Source organism: Pollicipes pollicipes, unplaced genomic scaffold (genome assembly GCF_011947565.3).
Source record: "Pollicipes pollicipes isolate AB1234 unplaced genomic scaffold, Ppol_2.1 Scaffold_6138;HRSCAF=7277_pilon_pilon_pilon, whole genome shotgun sequence".
Classification (NCBI taxonomy): domain Eukaryota; kingdom Metazoa; phylum Arthropoda; class Thecostraca; order Pollicipedomorpha; family Pollicipedidae; genus Pollicipes; species Pollicipes pollicipes.
In genome coordinates, this window is record NW_023596818.1 from 12,973,643 (window position 1) to 12,989,859 (window position 16,217).

Here is a 16,217-nt window from a genome sequence, read left to right on the forward strand (position 1 = left end):
CAAAATAATGCATTTTAGACACATGTTGGTGATTGCGTTCTAGGGGACTGTGGTTTTGGGGCGCGATTTGCTGATGTGATGTATTTAGCTCGGCTTGTTGGCATGCACACTTTTTGAGTGAGTCGAGTTTGTAAGTTTGCATTTCACGTGAATGACAGTAGTTTGTGTTTCATTGTGTCTAGAAAGTTGCTTAACGCTATGAAAGAATCCAAGATCACTTCAAGCTCGGACGTTAGCATGGGAGTTCAACAGGGCGGTCTAGAAGAAATGAAAATCGCAGGTGGAAGCATTGTGGATGACAAGCCTGTCTTCAGTGCAGGCTCAAAGTAAGTTGATGTTTTATTTGTTTTGCCTCGTCAATTTTTGGTCAAATTTGTGTAGGCAATTTGTGATGTAACTGAATGCTCCCTTGTGCATATGGGCCAGGCTGCAAGAAATATACATACCAAATTCTTCCATGTGCATGACAATAGTTTCAGCTCCAGTCCTCCAAAGTTTATCCAGCAGGGTGTGCAGGATGTAAACATGAATTAACTACCAGGATCTTGGCTTTGAGGCAGTTCCTGCAGGCAGTTAATTGGTGTCAATAGGTTGCCCTTTGACCCTGACCCATTTCAGCCCTCTGGGTATTGTAGCAAGGCAACATCACTTCTATTGCTCAATAAGTAATGCTTCAAGGAATTGAGATGCTGTTAATGAACTTTCAGACAAAAATCCTTCAAAAAGCATTTTAGCCTGGGTTGGGTCACACAAGGTTTAATGCCAATCATTGTAGGTATCTGAGCACTGGGTGGATTTTTTGCTGATTAGTTGGTTGGGGGGCAGCTTTACATCTATGGATGACCAGGACCAATGCAAAGTGGCATTGGACCAATATGCCCAAGACCAATGTGAAGTGGTGTTAACTTACAGTAAGGAAGCATGTACTTGCTTAAGAGAATTATCTGTATTTTGATTGCTATGTTTCTTGCACATATTAATTTTTCCCTTAACTCTGCAATGATTCTTTACCAACCTGTTTGCTGTTACCCAGAGTTCATCAGTATACAAGGGGTTTTACATTGCACAAAGTCAAAGTAAACCTAACAGGTATAATTTTATGCAGTAGCTAAATTCTACCCATGTTTGGAATAATAGTTCAAGACACTTGTCCTTTTTGGAAGTGTTAGCATGTGTTCAGTATTTCAGCCAGCGAACTCTCCAACCATTCACAGGTGTTATGAAGCAGTAAGTGTGACTGGGTGATGATTAGGTTTCAGCCAGGTAGGTGTCACAGCCCAAATGACCTCCTTGGAATTACTGGATTTCAAACTAGGGTCTTTCCATTTAAAGAGTTTGGTGGTCTACTGACTGAGCTAACCGAGATGGATCATCCTTCCTGCACAGCATAACCAGCCCACCATAATCCAGAGTCTTCAAGGAGATAATTCAGATTGTGATGGTACATGGCTGAAAGCCAAACATTACCCAAACCTTCTAAGGACTTAATGACACTGGAGATGGTTGTCGAAGAGTTCAGTGGCCGAAATGCTGTGTTCATACTAACACGCAAGACGAGGCCGATGTCCGAACATTTCATCCATCCATGATACTTATACCTCGCCTTAATCCTTCTAAAAGCTAAATTTTTCCCACTTCAGCTAATGTCTGTATTCTTTCAGTGACCAATTGCTCTTCTTCACAGGTTCTTGTTTGTTGTCAATGATGGAAAGGTTCATGCTTACAATGCTGCAACGGGCGAATTGGCTCATCTTCTGGAGACCAAGTCACCAATAGTGGCAGTGTATCCTGACGCCTCGAATCATCGCCATGTCACAACTTGTGACAGTGAAGCCAATATCATCCTGTGGGACTTCCCCCTGGGGACATCACTGAAGGTCGGTAGCTTTTAGTTTCTTTCAGCGCTCTGTTCCATTGTTGCCGTGAAGCTAATCCTTCAGTAGTTACGTAACGCCATTTTACAAGGCGACTTTGCTTGCTAACTTACAGCACTTTGCGCGAAGTGTACGTTGTGCCTCACTGGTGAACGTGCAACTCAATCAGCACCGGCACGTTTCAGAAACGCAGCTTCGCCGCGCTGACGTCAGATGGCAGCGCGATGGTGGGCCTGTTGCGGCCGGCCGGCGCTGTCGAGCCGTACGTTCTGCTGCGCCGGTCCGGCACGGACGACTCGGCCGATCTCGTGCGGCCCGTCAAGAACGCCACGCTCGCCCAGGAGGTGGTGCGGGGTGTGCGGCGAGGCACCGCCGGCAGATGGGAGGTGGCGTTCGGCGGCGACGGCCGCATGGTGGCAGCACTGGTCAAGGCCGACACCATTCTTGTGCGCAACCTGTGGCAGAAAGAGAGCGCCAAAACACATCAGTACAACACGTAAGTGAACGCACTGACTGCGCTACGAATGCAAATACGGAATCGTCGTTCTGTTATGGATACCTCACCTCATCATATATATGGATACCACCATAAGGCCAAATGCAAAAACATGTTGAGCATTGCATGCAGCATGCATTACGTTTTGGACCTTGTCAAGGTCGCAATCAAATTCCCAGGCATCATCATATCATTTTCAGTGCCTGATACTATGTTTAATGGCCGATTTCGTACTGCGAAATCAACGTATTTCACGTGAGACCAATTATGCATCATTAATGCCCATTTCGACGACGTTGTTCACGCACCTCCGTGATTGAAGACCTCGGTAATGTGCCTCTGTCCGCACGCACATTTCGCCCGCGCGCACCTGCAGCCAGCCAGGCCACGGCGCGGCCGGCCTCGTCGCCGCCTGACGCTTCCTCCGCCGCCTGACTCCTCCGCCGCCTGACGCCTCCTCGGCGCCGCCTGACTCCTCCCGCGGCCTGACGCTTCCTCCGCCGCCTGACTCCTCCGCGGCCTGACGCTTCCTCCGCCGCCTGACTCCTCCGCGCCTGACGCTTCCTCCGCCGCCTGACTCCTCCGCGGCCTGACGCTTCCTCCGCCGCCTGACTCCTCCGCCGCCTGACGCCTCCTCGGCGCGCCTGACTCCTCCGCCGCCTGACGCTTCCTCCGCCGCCTGACTCCTCCGCCGCCTGACGCCTCCTCGGCGCGCCTGACTCCTCCGCGGCCTGACGCTTCCTCCGCCGCCTGACTCCTCCGCCGCCTGACGCCTCCTCGGCGCGCCTGACTCTCCGCGGCCTGACGCTTCCTCCGCCGCCTGACTCCTCCGCCGCCTGACGCCTCCTCGGCGCGCCGACAGCTGCGATCGGACAGCGCCCGTCCCTTCACCTGCCTGGCGTGTCACCGACGGAGCCGGCGGTAGCGGCCGGCGACGCCAGCGGCCGGCTGCTGCTCTGTGGCGCCGCCTGCTGGCCGACGCCACCCGTCCTCTCCGTGCTCCACTGGCACACGCTGCCGCTGCCCAGCGTCAGCTTCTCTCCCGAGGGTGAGGCGCGCTCCAGGGCGTTTGTCGCTACAGGGCCGGGTTTGGGAGGGGTGGGGTGGTCTTCTCCATCAGGCACGCGAGGGGAAGGGGAGAAGATCGCAGGCCTATTGCTGATAGCGTGACGACGCAGATGAGCGATAGCTACAGTGTGATAACGACACACAGCACTGCCGGTCTTTGTGATCCCCAAGTGTCCGTTAAAATTGTAAACGCCCGGAATCACGAGTGTCGAGCGCCGATCCTGGGACAAGCCGTTGAGCGTTAAGCGCCTGGGGTCAGCGGGGATGATGCAGTGTTTAGACACCTGAAAGTCAAACATATTTATTTGGCTTGACTTCCCTCATGTTGTCAAGCGCGTTTGTAATGCATGGTGTCCACAACTCGTTCTTTGACTGTTTAGCCGCAATACCGCTGAGAAAGAAGAGCCGTTGTGACCGTGACCGCCGGCCTTCTCGTCGGATGAGCTGTTGTGACCTGGACTGCCGGCCGTCTCATCTGATGAGCTGTTGTGACCTGGACTACCGGCCTTCTCATCTGATGAGCTTTTGACCTTGACTGCCGGCCTCACCGTCTAATGAGCTGTTATGATCTTGACTGCCGGCTGTCTCATCTGATGAGCTGACCCTGCCTCGGCCCTGTTCGCCGGGCAGGACGTACCTGGTGAGTGGCGGAGAGAGTGCGTGCTGGTGTACTGGCACGGCCAGGACGAGCAGCCCGCCTTCCTGCCGCGTCTTGGTATGCCCATCCGCCACGTCACGGTCTCGCCCGACAACCAGCTGGTGCCACGTCACACGCCGACAACGGTGGGTGAGGTGATGTCACACGCCGGGCACGGTGGGAGAGATGATGTCACACGCCGGGCACGGTTGGAGAGATTGTAACACGCTGGGGACGGTTGGGGGACGTCATGTCACACGCCGGGCACGGTGGGAGAGATGATTAACACTCTGGGGACGGTGGGGGATGTCAGTGTCACCGCTGGGGACGGTGGGAGAGATGATGTGACACGCTGGGGACGGCGGGGGATGTCACGTCACACGCCGGGCACGGTGGGAGAGATGATGTACACGCGGGGACGGTGGGGGATGTCATGTCACACGCCGGGCACGGTGGGAGAGATGAGTACACGCTGGGGACGATGGGGGATGTCAGTCACACGCCGGGCACGGTGGGAGAGATGATGTAACACGCTGGGGGACGGTGGGGGATGTCATGTCACACCGCCGGGGACGGTGGGAGAGATGATGTAACACGCTGGGGACGGTGGGGGATGTCACTTCACACGCCGGGCACGGTGGGAGAGATGATGTAACACGCTGGGGACGGTGGGAGAGATGATGTGACACGCGGGACGGTGGGGGATGTCACGTCACACGCCGGGCACGGTGGGAGAGATGATGTCACACGCCGGGCAGGCGGTGGGGAGATGATGTACACGCTGGGGACGGTGGGGATGTCATGTCACACGCCGGGCATGGTGGGAGAGATGATGTGACACGCTGGGGACGGTGGGGGATGTCATGTCACACGCCAGGCACGGCGGATGAGGTCATGCCACACGCTGATGATGACGGCTGATATCGATTGCCGTTTCTTTTTAACTAAGCCGTATCCGAATGTTTGGCTAGGCGTCACCTCCTGCGGACACCGTCGTGGCCCATCGCTCGTCCGCAGCGAGCACACGCCCTGCACGCGGGCTCCCTGGCGACCCGGGGCGTCGGCGGTGTGGTGACGCCTCACATCATCGCCGCCTCTGACCTGCCCCCTCTCCCGGCAGTGATTCGGCTGGTGAGCGCCCAGCGCCAGGTGACGCAGCTGATCCGCGGCCTCAGCTGGGGCGCCGGCGCCGGCCCGGCCACCGGCCTGGTGCTGGAGCCTCGCTGCGGCGCGCTGCTGCTGAACGGCGCCGTCGGCCACCTGCAGCTGTTCTCGCCGCACGACCGGCGCGACCTCTACAGCGTGAGTGCCGGTCGGGGGGGGGGGGGGGGGGCGGCGGGGAGGGGGAGTGAGCCGTGAGCCGTGCGCGGACGACATGCGCCCGAGCTTCCAGGTCACAGTGCCATTTGCGCGGCTGGTGGCCGTTGACAAGCACAGCAGCGTGGCTGGTACGCGAGAGGGTTTGCGTGGGCGAGTTTGCAGGCATGGTGTTCTCTGTTTCTGAGTAAGTTTGGTCTGTATGCTCGGGCTTCGTAGTACGGAGTGGCTTGTCGTTTTGTTATCAGGTATGTTGTTTAAGACTAATCCTGAAAATAATTACTGTTGTATACCGAATCCCACCCTGAGCACTGCATCTGAATTACTGTCATCTGTGCAGTCACCCAGATGCGAAAGTGGCGCTCCATGCTCTTCCAATGTTACTCTGGCTGGCGATAGCAGACGCCCTATGTCATCAGATCCCGTCCATGGGACGCCGGCTGAGCCAAATCATCGCCTGACCACCGCACGTGCCTCAGCCTCCCGAACCGGCCCCCCGCCCGCCCCCAGATCGACGTGGTGCAGACCAACTACCTGACGCGCGAGCGGACGGGCGCGCCGGTCACGTGTGACGTCACGCGCGCGGCGGTGACGTCAGACGGCGGCTGGATGGCCACGCTGGAGGAGCGCGACGACGGCCGGACGACGCCCGAGCGGCGGCTCAAGTTCTGGCGCTTCGACGCGGTGCAGCAGAGGTGAGCCACACCGCCGGTGGCGGGCTGACTCACCGGCTCCAGCAGCGCCCTCTCTCGGCCACCGGGGGCTGTCAGCTGCTGCGGGGCTTCGTAAAGCTTCGTGAAGCTGGATGCTAGAATGGATATAATTCTCTGCAGTGCCAGTGCTTTTGTTTTCGCTTAGCTGCTGTTTCCTTTTTCGTAACGTTATATCGGATTGTCCTGCGTGTTTTGGTTTTCGATGATTTTTCCACGTGTTATCATATTTATTTGCTCTTAACGTTAATCGTGTACGAAAACAAATAGCTGACGACACCAATGAACTCTAAAGTGTTGCTGGTATTGACAGTGCGAGCCTCCTGATGGGTGTTGGCACTTGTTTGTTTTGGCGCTACATATGGCCGCAACGATGAAGTCCGATGATTGCGTATTTGGCTTTTCTCGTTGCATTCGTTCGTGTACAGCCAGTCACAACATCAGTCATATGTGGTCCATTTTGTTGGTCGCGCCCCAATGTGTCTGAGGAATGCTGTTCCCACAGCGGTCTCTGCCACCATCTTTCATCCTCGTCTGACCATCTACAGCGCCCATATGCGCACACAGGCATATAAGTAACCCACGCATCCTGTTGTTTGTGAAACCTGCTCTGGTGACCATCCCTGACCTTCGTCTCCATTCCAGCCTCCCGCCGAACACGTGCGTCGTTGGTCTGCCCTCCAGTGTCAGGTCGTCCCGACCACGCGTGTGGACGGCGTCGTTGACCCGGGCTCTGTTGCAGTTACGCGCTGAACACTTGCGTGGACGACCCCCACGACAGCACACTGACGGCGCTGGAGTTCCAGCCGGGCCCCGACGCGAAGGTGGCGCCTCTGGCGGTCACCACCGGCACCGACGGCGCCATCAAGTACTGGTGTCTGGTCGATGACTCGGACATCTACAGTACGTTGGGGCGAGCGTTGCTGGTGTGTCGTGTCATTACGCGTGCACGCTCTGTTCATGATAATTACGCCGCATCAGCTCCGGAATGGCAGGATGTTTTTATTGATTGGAATCTTGTTTGTTTGAATGTGCTTTGCTTTGCGAATGATCAGTGTGTGGTTCGCTGCATCCGTAACAATTGAGATTGCGTTTGATTCTTGAACCGACCAAACCCGCGGGAGAGTATATTTCGGGGAGTTACGACATGACAGAGCCTTACCTGGCGCGGAACAAGTACGGTGGGAGCTGCTGCTACCTCGCCTGACGTTATCCGTTGAAATTCGAGTGCTGGTGAAACCATTGCGCGACCCACCCTGCCCTGCCCCGCCCTGCCCTGGCTTGGCCTGGTCTGGCCTGACCTGACCTGGCCTGACCTGACCTGACCTGACCTGACCTGACCTCCCCTGCCCTGCCCTGCCCTGCCCTCGCCTGACCTGACCTGATCTGATTTGACCCGATCTGACCTGACCCGGCAGGCAGCAAGAGCTGCTGGAGCTGTGACGCAGTGGGCTCCCACCGTCGCCTGCCGGCCGGTTGTGCCGCCTTCTCGGCCGACGGCGCCCGGCTGGCGGTCGGCTTCGCGGCGGCCGTCACCGTCTGGGCGCCTGACCGCAACCTGCTGCTGCACACGCTCAGCAACGTCACACTGCGCGATGACGTCCGGTGAGCATCGCGAGGGATCTGTGCTGTCCAGCTCAGCTCTGTGCTGCCCAGCTGCAGGGCTCTGTGCTGTCCAGCTATAGGGCTCTGTGCTATCCAGCTGTGGGGGCTCTGTGCTGTGAGAGCTCTGTGCTATCCAGCTGTAGATGCCCTGTACTGTCCAGCTGTGGAGGCTCTGTGTTGTCCAGCTGTGGGTGCTCTCTATGGTCCAGCCGTGGTGGGCTCCGTACTGTCCAGCTGGGGGCTCTATGCTGTCCAGATGTGAGGGTTCTGTGGCTTCCAGCTATTGAGGCTCTGTGCTGTCCAGGTATGAGGACTCTGTCTTGTCCAGCTGTGAGGACTCTGTACTGTCCAGTTGTGGAACCTCTGCACAGTCCAGCCGTGGAGGTTCTGTGTGGTCCAGGCGTGAGGACTCAGTGCTGTCCAGCTGTGGGGCTCTGTATAGTCCAGCTGTGAGGATGTTGTGCTGTCCAGCTGTGGGGGCTCTGTGTTGTCCAGATGTGAGGAGCTGGCACTGATGCCAGGTGGATAAGGACTCAGCTGTTCTGTCGTGTGGGAGATGGGAAAGATATCTTTTGCAGCATTCTATGAGTTCCCATTCTGATGTCTGGTCCGAGAAACGCTCGGCTGCCTCATGCTTTTGTCTAAGCTACTATAATTGTGCATGTTTTGTTTCGGGCTTTCACACACCATTCATCTGTTTCAGCTAGAAAGTTGGCTGAACTGTCCTGCCTTCTCATACATGCTGTCGGTGCTGTTTCACGTGATCTCGCCTCCCCTCAGTACGTTGCACGCCTCTGTGGCCCTCGGCTGCCGCTCGCTAACCTCCGCGGTTCGCTCCCGCCCCACAGGCAGGTGGTGTTTGGACGCGGCCAGTGCTGCCATCTGTTGGTGGCCCGCGCTGACTCCGGTCTGCGTGTGTGGAACCTGGAGACGTTGACCCTGACCGCCCGGATCGACCTGCGGGTCACGCTCCTCATCCCTGACCCAGGCTCCGAGTATATGGCCGCGTTCAGCGCCACCAACAAAGGTCAGTGGGGTGAGGTGGTGAGATAGGGGGCAGCAGCTGTCGTCGGATCGCGGTCCTCGGTTGAATGCCTCTGGTGCCAAAGTGTTGAACGCACATGGTTTTCGGCCTGGCATTATGTCTACAGCAATCGACATGCGCCAAGTGACTGGCAAGCCACTGTCAGGATTTTCCAGACAAAAATGTAGACCACGAGCTCATTCAATGCCAGACGTGGGTTTGTGATACTGGCACTGGTCTCAGCCACCTCTGACCCCAACGCCGTGTGCTTGCCGCGTCGTCCCGGGGCCCTAGAGTGACAGCAGGCCGCCCGCTCCCACACACGGACCGCCCGCTCCGTCCGTGCGTGGTCTCACGCCGCTGGGGGCCGTCCGGCAGTGTTTGTGTTCCGGCCGAGTAGTACGCGGCCGGTGCACCAGGCGGCGCTGGGGCGGCGCGTCTCGGCCGCCTGCTTCGTGCCGCACAAGAGCCCGCGCCCGGAGCTGCCCCAGTGGCAGCGCGCCTCCCAGCTGTTCTTCCTCAACGACCAGCAGGTGGGGGTCAGGACCGCGGGTTGGGAGCCGCTGGTGTTTGGTGGAGTGTGTGAGGCGTCGTTGGCAGGAGGAAAATGGAATGAACGTGAGATGTGTGCGTGGACTGCCGCGCTTGAATAATTCCACCATCGAAAAGTTTTGGCCACGAGCACAGAAATTCAGCTGTCGATTTTTTGGGGGGACGGATACCGTTTTTATGAAGGTGTCTCGAGAGGTGTCTTAGAATCTTCTGAATATCTACAACTTTCACTTGTAAAGACATGCGTCCGCTTACAAATTTGTGCCATTGCCGCCTCTGCCCTCCAAAATATCTGGCGCTCTCCCCACTCGACTAACCAGCTTTGCATACCCCAGGCCCTGCACACGCTGGACCTGCCCGGGGCGGACGCCGTCCCCACCGCCGGTGACGTCATCAGCGGTCACGTGACGCCGACGCCGTTCTCGGCACTGGTGGCCGAGCAGCGCCGCTCGGCGGTCACCCCGGGCCAGCTGAGCTCACAGTCGGAGGTCACGCCCGGCCTCCAGCAGATGCTAGAGGTGCGTAGGAGTGACGGACGCGGCTGTATACTCGTCCGGCATTGACGTCGGTCTGCGCTATAGTGAGGTGGCAGCTGTGTGGCAAGATGCGTACGTCCCAAGAATGTTATTCCGGCCTCCCTGCTTTCGATCTGGTAGACACTTGGAGTAGCATCCGAAGAATGCCATTCTTGTCTCCCTGCTCTCGGTCTGGTAAACACTTGGAGTAGCATCAGCAACAGTATTCGCTGCTGCAGGGGTTGTAGTTGCAGTTCTCCCAGCTCCCTTTCGTTAATCTCGTGTCGGACAGGTTCGACGTGTGGTCGGTTGTGTGCGGTGCAGTCGAAGGCAGAGAGTCGCACGTGTGTACTATGCGTGACCGGAAGCCACCCAGAGCCGCACGTGTGTCCCCTGCGTGACCGAGAGCAGCTCAGAGTCGCACGTGTGTCCCGTGCGTGACTGGGAGCGGCCCAGAGCCGCACGTGTGTCCCCTGCGTGACCGGGAGCAGCTCAGAGTCGCACGTGTGTCCCGTGCGTGACTGGGAGCGGCCCAGAGCCGCACGTGTGTCCCGTGCGTGACTGGGTTTTCCGTGCGGTGCAGATGCTGGAGGCGCCGAGCCACACCCTACCGCCGCTCACTCGGCTCTGTTCGCCGTTCCTGGAGGCCATGCTGTATCCCAGAGACAGGTGAGAACTGTGTGGCCGGACTGTGACTGGCTGCACCGAACGAGGGCGCCGATGCTGTGCCCAGGGTATGGGCTGCAGCCCAGGGCTTCCCGATACATTACAGCGACCTTACACGGTTCTGTGCAAGATGTCCGGTCTTCAGAGGATATTTGAAACGCGTGATTGGGGTATGTCTGATCAGCAACCCCAGCTCTGCAGCGACTTCCGGCTCAGTGTACAGATTTGGAATATTTCGGCTGGTGCTACCATAGAAGCTCATAGAAGATTTGTGACATGTGAGAGACCTGTACATGCATTCATGGTGCTGCCATTCAAAAGCGGCATGTGTTTTGCGCCGTTTACGGCTGTTGTGGAGGAACCATTGACCCATTCGTACGGGTCAGTCGGGCGTTGTACCCTTTGTGCCCCTGGCTCTGCATTGCTCCTGCTTGCCAAGCGGTTATTCGTGGAACATTCCACTGATACATTGTTTTTGCTCCGGCACATAATTCCACAGACATCGTAACGTGTATACTTACGCACGATTCCTTCTAAATGCACGCAGACACCATAGGAGTGACGCAGTCGGGCGTCCCAAACCCAAATCATGACCATCACCACCCTTACAAATACACGGTCGCAAGGGGCGCTCTGCCTGCTGCTGCCACCTGGTGCCGACCGCGCTGACCGAGCCCTCCGTGGTCAGGGAGCCGGACGAGCCGATGGAGGAGGCCTCGGCCGCCGACACAGCCGCGGCGCCGGAGACGGCGACTGCCGGTCGCGCGGCGCCGTCGCTCGACGCTCGGCTAGACCACCTGCTCGTCGCCGACATGTCTTGGCTCGCGGTGTGACGGGCGGGGGCCCACGGCGGACTCCAGTGCCATCCACGGCGCGCGCGGCCTGCAGGCGACACGCGGGCACGGCTGGCGCGGCGGACAATGCCGAGGCGTTGGTGCACTCATGTCTCCTAGGCTGGACAGCACACGGCTGTTGGCAGAGTTCCGTGGTCTGAATTCATCACATCCGGTCGTGGTGGGGGTGTGTTGGATACGTGCGGTGTGGTCTGTCCGTGCAGACCATGCGTGGTGTGCTAGGGTGCGGCGTGACTTGAGCGTGACTGCCCTGCGCCGCGGGGACGCCCATGGTAATATACGGTGCATTGTTATTGACTTGGAGAGACTCGTTTGGCGGAATCGGCGACTATGTTGATCACCTACCGCTGTCATTCGGGTTTGATTTAGAGGGACATAGCTGAAGTCCTGTGAAAATCCCGAAGGCAATTTATCTGTCATTCCCGGCACATCACGACGCCAAATACAGCGACGACGACGACAAATACAGCGACGATGACTACAGATACAGCGCACATTTCGCCACATAGCTTCGTAACTATAGAATGCTGATCATTCATCGCTCGTGGGGTCGTCGTTCGGCGAACACCCAACCACCGGGATGCGCAGTCAGTGGTGCTAATCGTCCAACGCTACATCCAATTTTGGGTTTAAGAATAAATTTAGTTTGACGTCAGCACCAGCCTTCATGACGTCATTTGGACTGCTACAAAGTTTGAAATAATAAGGAAGTTGGCACTGGCTGCAGCTGCTGGCAAAGCGCCTAACTCTTACCAGCCTGCGACCAATCGTATAGTTCCTGATCAAAAGTGGTTCCTAAGCTGAAGGCTGTAACCAGCCAACAATAATAGCGAGCGTAGAGTTGCACGCCCTGATAACCTCGCATTCCAATGTTTTGTTCCATGTTGAGCCCAGTGACGCCGGATGTTTGGCACTTCACTGAACAACCCACTTCTCGGCGCGGAGCAAACGATGCTCCAAATGAGACGATCAGGCCGTGACCGAGGCCATAATGCGGCCAAATAATTCCAACTGAGCCACCCAATCGGCCGTCGCCACAGCACAGGCGCCGTATCGCTGGGCCCAGCAGCACTTCCAGGCGTCCGTCGCTGGGGGGTGAAGACCTGGCCGTACGTGTGACCAGCGCGTTTGCTGCGGTCGACCGCGACGTACCGGGTCTTAATGAGCAGCACCACGTGAAACGACCATTACTACAATTGCACAATGCCGTGAATGGCGCCTGGCCAGCGGCGGGGCAGAGGGTATTGCGGGTCGATCCACGGTGGTCTTTTGCGTGGATGGGCTGCGTAAGCATGCAGGTCTTAGTCGTTGCGTGGAACGCGGCTCCTACGTGTTTGGAAGAACTGCTGCGTTTTTACGGATCGAGCAATGCTCGCGCGTTTTGTGAGACACAACTTCAGAAGCGTAGTGTATGGGGAAGGTCGGTCATTCACCACGCATCGGACAGTCGTGAGCGAGAAGGTAATTCCCCTATTAGAGAGGAATGCGAGCGAGAAACATGTCCCGTTCGTAAGAATGGGTTGGGCTGCCGGCAGGTGAACCTGCTTCGGTGTTCAGCCGCTTGTTCACGCATCTTGTCCACGCCATGGCGCGCATATTCTGTATGGTGCCTGCGGAGAGGTGGGCCACTTGTGATAATCCACCTTCCGTTGCACACATGCACACAAGGGACAAGGCTTCATAAAGCTAATTGCACGGAGGTGGCAAAGACAAGATGTGGCACATGTGTTGGCACAACCAACAAAATACACAATTTTACGGCATATCGTGCGATTTTTGGACGATTTGGACAAAGACCGGCTTTGGGAGGAAGGGGCAGGTCGTCCAACCAAAAGACCGGCTGGGAGGGGCTAGGGCATCCGAAAGAGGCACAAACAGCACATACGCACATTTCGACGGATTGCGGTTAAGGGATAGTGGTTTGAAATCGCATGCTGATGTGAAAATATGGTAAAACACTTGCCACCATTCCTTCATGCGGATTTTACGACTCAGGCATAAAGGCAAAAAGACGTTACGACATCTGGCCAAAAAAGAGCCGCCAGAGCCCATCGATGTTGGCCTACCTCAGGGTCCGCACACATGCTCGCAACCAATCTTACCACCTGACCTATCTGAATTTGGCTCTAACTGAGATCTTAAGACCAATAGAACTTGTCCAAACGAATTTTAAATGTTACCAGGGAGGGATTTCCTACAGCATCGTTTGACGGCCCAATCCAATGATTCTCTACTCTTTGACTGAATAGGATCTACCTCTTCATAATTTTACCCCTACTTTCTGCTAAATGAAACTGGTTTCCTCCAAGTCTCGGCCCACTTACCAGTGTTCCATGTAGGTCTACCTTGCCTATTCCTTACATAATCTTGCGTACCCCCATAAGATTCCCTCAAGTCTACCATATGCCACTGAATACGAAACCATGGCCCCAAGCCTATCTTTTTGTTTTACTTTATTCCTTTTATTCTGAGTCGCCAATGTGGTTTGTCATCCTTATCACAATTGCTTCGAAACATGCTTCGTTATCGGAACCAAATGACCAGTGCTGTGGGCGAGCCGTTAGCACCAACAAACGGCCAACGGCAACGTTGCAGACATGTGTGCTGGGCCGCACCCCACTCAATGGGCGGGCATCTGTCCAAGAGATTGACCCCAGTCTCGGAAGTCAGAGTCAACTGCAGACGTCTCATTTACGCAGCCCACTATATCCAGGGCAGCAGCTAGCTTTTTCCTCCTTAATAACGGGAACTAATCAAATAGATCCGGAAAAGCTTCTGAAAGGTTTCCAAGCCTCTCCCTCGCCACCAAAGCCCCGCCCTGATTCACCCCGCCTCTGATCTACTTGCGAGCGCCAGCTGTCGTTCGGCTCTGGGCTCCGCTCTCAGCCGGATTGGCGGCGATAGCGGGCAAAGAGGTCAGGTGTCCCCACGGGCCTGCTCGGCCAGCCCCGGGGGCATCCGCAACCGGGAAAAACCGACCGGCGGCGGCCGCGTCCCACTGTTTACGGGGCAGCCCGGAGCGCGCGGCCGCGGCGGAGACGCCCGCCATCCCGCCATCGAAAACGATGCCCGGCGCGTGCCGAGGATGACGATGTGGACACACGCATCGGCGAGGGGTGGGGGTAAAGGGGCGGGGGTGGAGGTGGGGGTAGAGGGTTAGGGGAGACGTACCAGCGCGCGGCACCTCGTCCGTTGCGCTACCATCTGCTATGGACAGCGCTGCTGGGCCAAGCGAGCTATTGACGCAGGTTGCGTCTTATAGAAGAGATGTGAGCACAGCTTCAGTGGGATCCTGGTCGCCGATCGGAGCGTGTGTGCGTTGTACCCCCACACATGCCTCTCGAAGTATGTGCCCGGCATGCATCCCACATGCAAGTAGTACCTTGATTGGGCGGAAAGGTGACCAGCTGCTTATGAAGGGAGAAAAATATTGTACGCGGGGGCTGCGTGAGGAAATACGATACAAACACCAAGGGTGTAATTTCCTACTCAGTTGGGAGGGGTGGGGGCTTCAACACCTAATTGAAAAGTGCGCGTAATAGGAAGATAAATATAGCTATTGTATTTTGGGTGATGTTTTGTCATTTTTGATCCGCTGAGTCCCAACTCACTTCGCGAAACTGCGCCGACTTGAAACTTGACAACACAATGGAAAAATACCCAATGGCTAACTGGTCATGGTTCCAATAATTTACATCACTCAACGAATCGCAGGTAATGGAGCATCGTTGGCAGTCATCAGATTAAATAATAGGTTTCACTCATAGCTGATCGGGGCATACGGACCGCGAATAAACTTTCACACCGTGCACACAAGTAAACGGAAGAGATGGCTTCCACGGGATTGCTTTACCGCACATCAGGGGATGTCAGAACAATCAGGAAGCATCGGGAAGGCTTTAATGTCCCGAGATGAAAGAAGGTACAAGATTTCTCTTTGATGCAAGCCGCGAGTTTTTTTTAAAGAAACCAACTAACCAGGTCCATCAGCTCTCCCATTAGCTTCGCCCGTAGGGACGAATAACACCTGTCCTACAAAATAGACGAGGTAATTTTCGCCGTTGTCAGCAAGATTAGATGTGCCTTCGCAGAAGCAAGCAGGATAACATTAAATATGTCTGGACTGAACATGTCCATAGCTGATGGCATGTCGTATTAATGAATATATGGATATAAAAACTCACCAGGCGGCCTCCCACACTACCCTTCCTGACGTGAGAAGCAGGTGGCGCCATAAGGCATCAGCAGCTCTCGCCCCCGAGCGGACTCTGACACCACCATTCCTGCCAAGGTTAGAAGCAGACGATGCTATAAAGCATCAGCAGGTTTCACTGGGCGGCCTCTCACACGGCCCTCCCCGCCAAGGTGAGAAGCAGGGGACACCGTATAGCTTCGGCTGCTAAGTGCTTCGCAAAGCAACCACTGACACACTCACCGACCAGCGCATATTCATGTCACGCATCATTCACACTTGGTCCTCACCCAAAAACTTCTTTACATCAGGAGGCAGAAGTCTACCCACCTGGTTCACCTCACCGATAGTCCTGGTGTACGTGTCAGGTCAACATGCCACGTGACCGGTGACCCTCTTCAACTCACTGAGGCTCCGAGGGTTCTTCCTGCTGATTTGCGACATCAGAATCTCCCATAGGCGACAATGCTGTGAGGTCAGATCAGGAGCGTGGGCCGGCTAAGGGAAGTCCGTCCTTTGGCTGATGATGCTCTCTTCGAAGCGGACCAACAGCCAGGCCGGAGCCGTCCTTGACGTACCAGGATTCGCTCCATCATGCTAGTACCAGATGTTCTGTCTTTCACCTCAGAGTCTTGTCTCAGTTGCCTCCAGAAGTGCTCCAGCATGCCGACCTCCTACTCCTTGTTGATCGCGTTGATTGGCGCCGC

General features: G+C 56.2%; 1 protein-coding gene across 1 annotated transcript; it reads left to right on the top strand.

Moving 5' to 3' along the window:
* The first annotated feature begins 32 nt into the window (after positions 1 to 32).
* LOC119105321 (WD repeat-containing protein 75) lies at positions 33 to 11,621 on the top strand. Its single transcript, XM_037228789.1, has 14 exons — positions 33 to 326; positions 1,685 to 1,877; positions 2,060 to 2,370; positions 3,233 to 3,284; positions 4,069 to 4,221; positions 5,093 to 5,377; positions 5,903 to 6,087; positions 6,845 to 7,005; positions 7,521 to 7,707; positions 8,556 to 8,734; positions 9,110 to 9,264; positions 9,619 to 9,801; positions 10,382 to 10,467; positions 11,153 to 11,621. Exons 1-14 carry the CDS (start codon positions 199 to 201, stop codon positions 11,295 to 11,297), a joined length of 2,403 nt encoding a protein of 800 aa, XP_037084684.1. The 5' UTR covers positions 33 to 198; the 3' UTR covers positions 11,298 to 11,621.
* Positions 11,622 to 16,217: the final 4,596 nt, after the last annotated feature.

What these genes read in the sequence shown, in the direction of transcription:
- LOC119105321 (XM_037228789.1), top strand. Translation starts at nt 199, where the DNA reads ATGAAAGAATCCAAGATCACTTCAAGCTCGGACGTTAGCATGGGAGTT. An exon ending in GTCTTCAGTGCAGGCTCAAA is followed by an intron (nt 327 to 1,684) that starts GTAAGTTGATGT and finishes TCTTCTTCACAG; the next exon opens with GTTCTTGTTTGTTGTCAATG. An exon ending in GCCTCCAGCAGATGCTAGAG is followed by an intron (nt 9,802 to 10,381) that starts GTGCGTAGGAGT and finishes CGTGCGGTGCAG; the next exon opens with ATGCTGGAGGCGCCGAGCCA.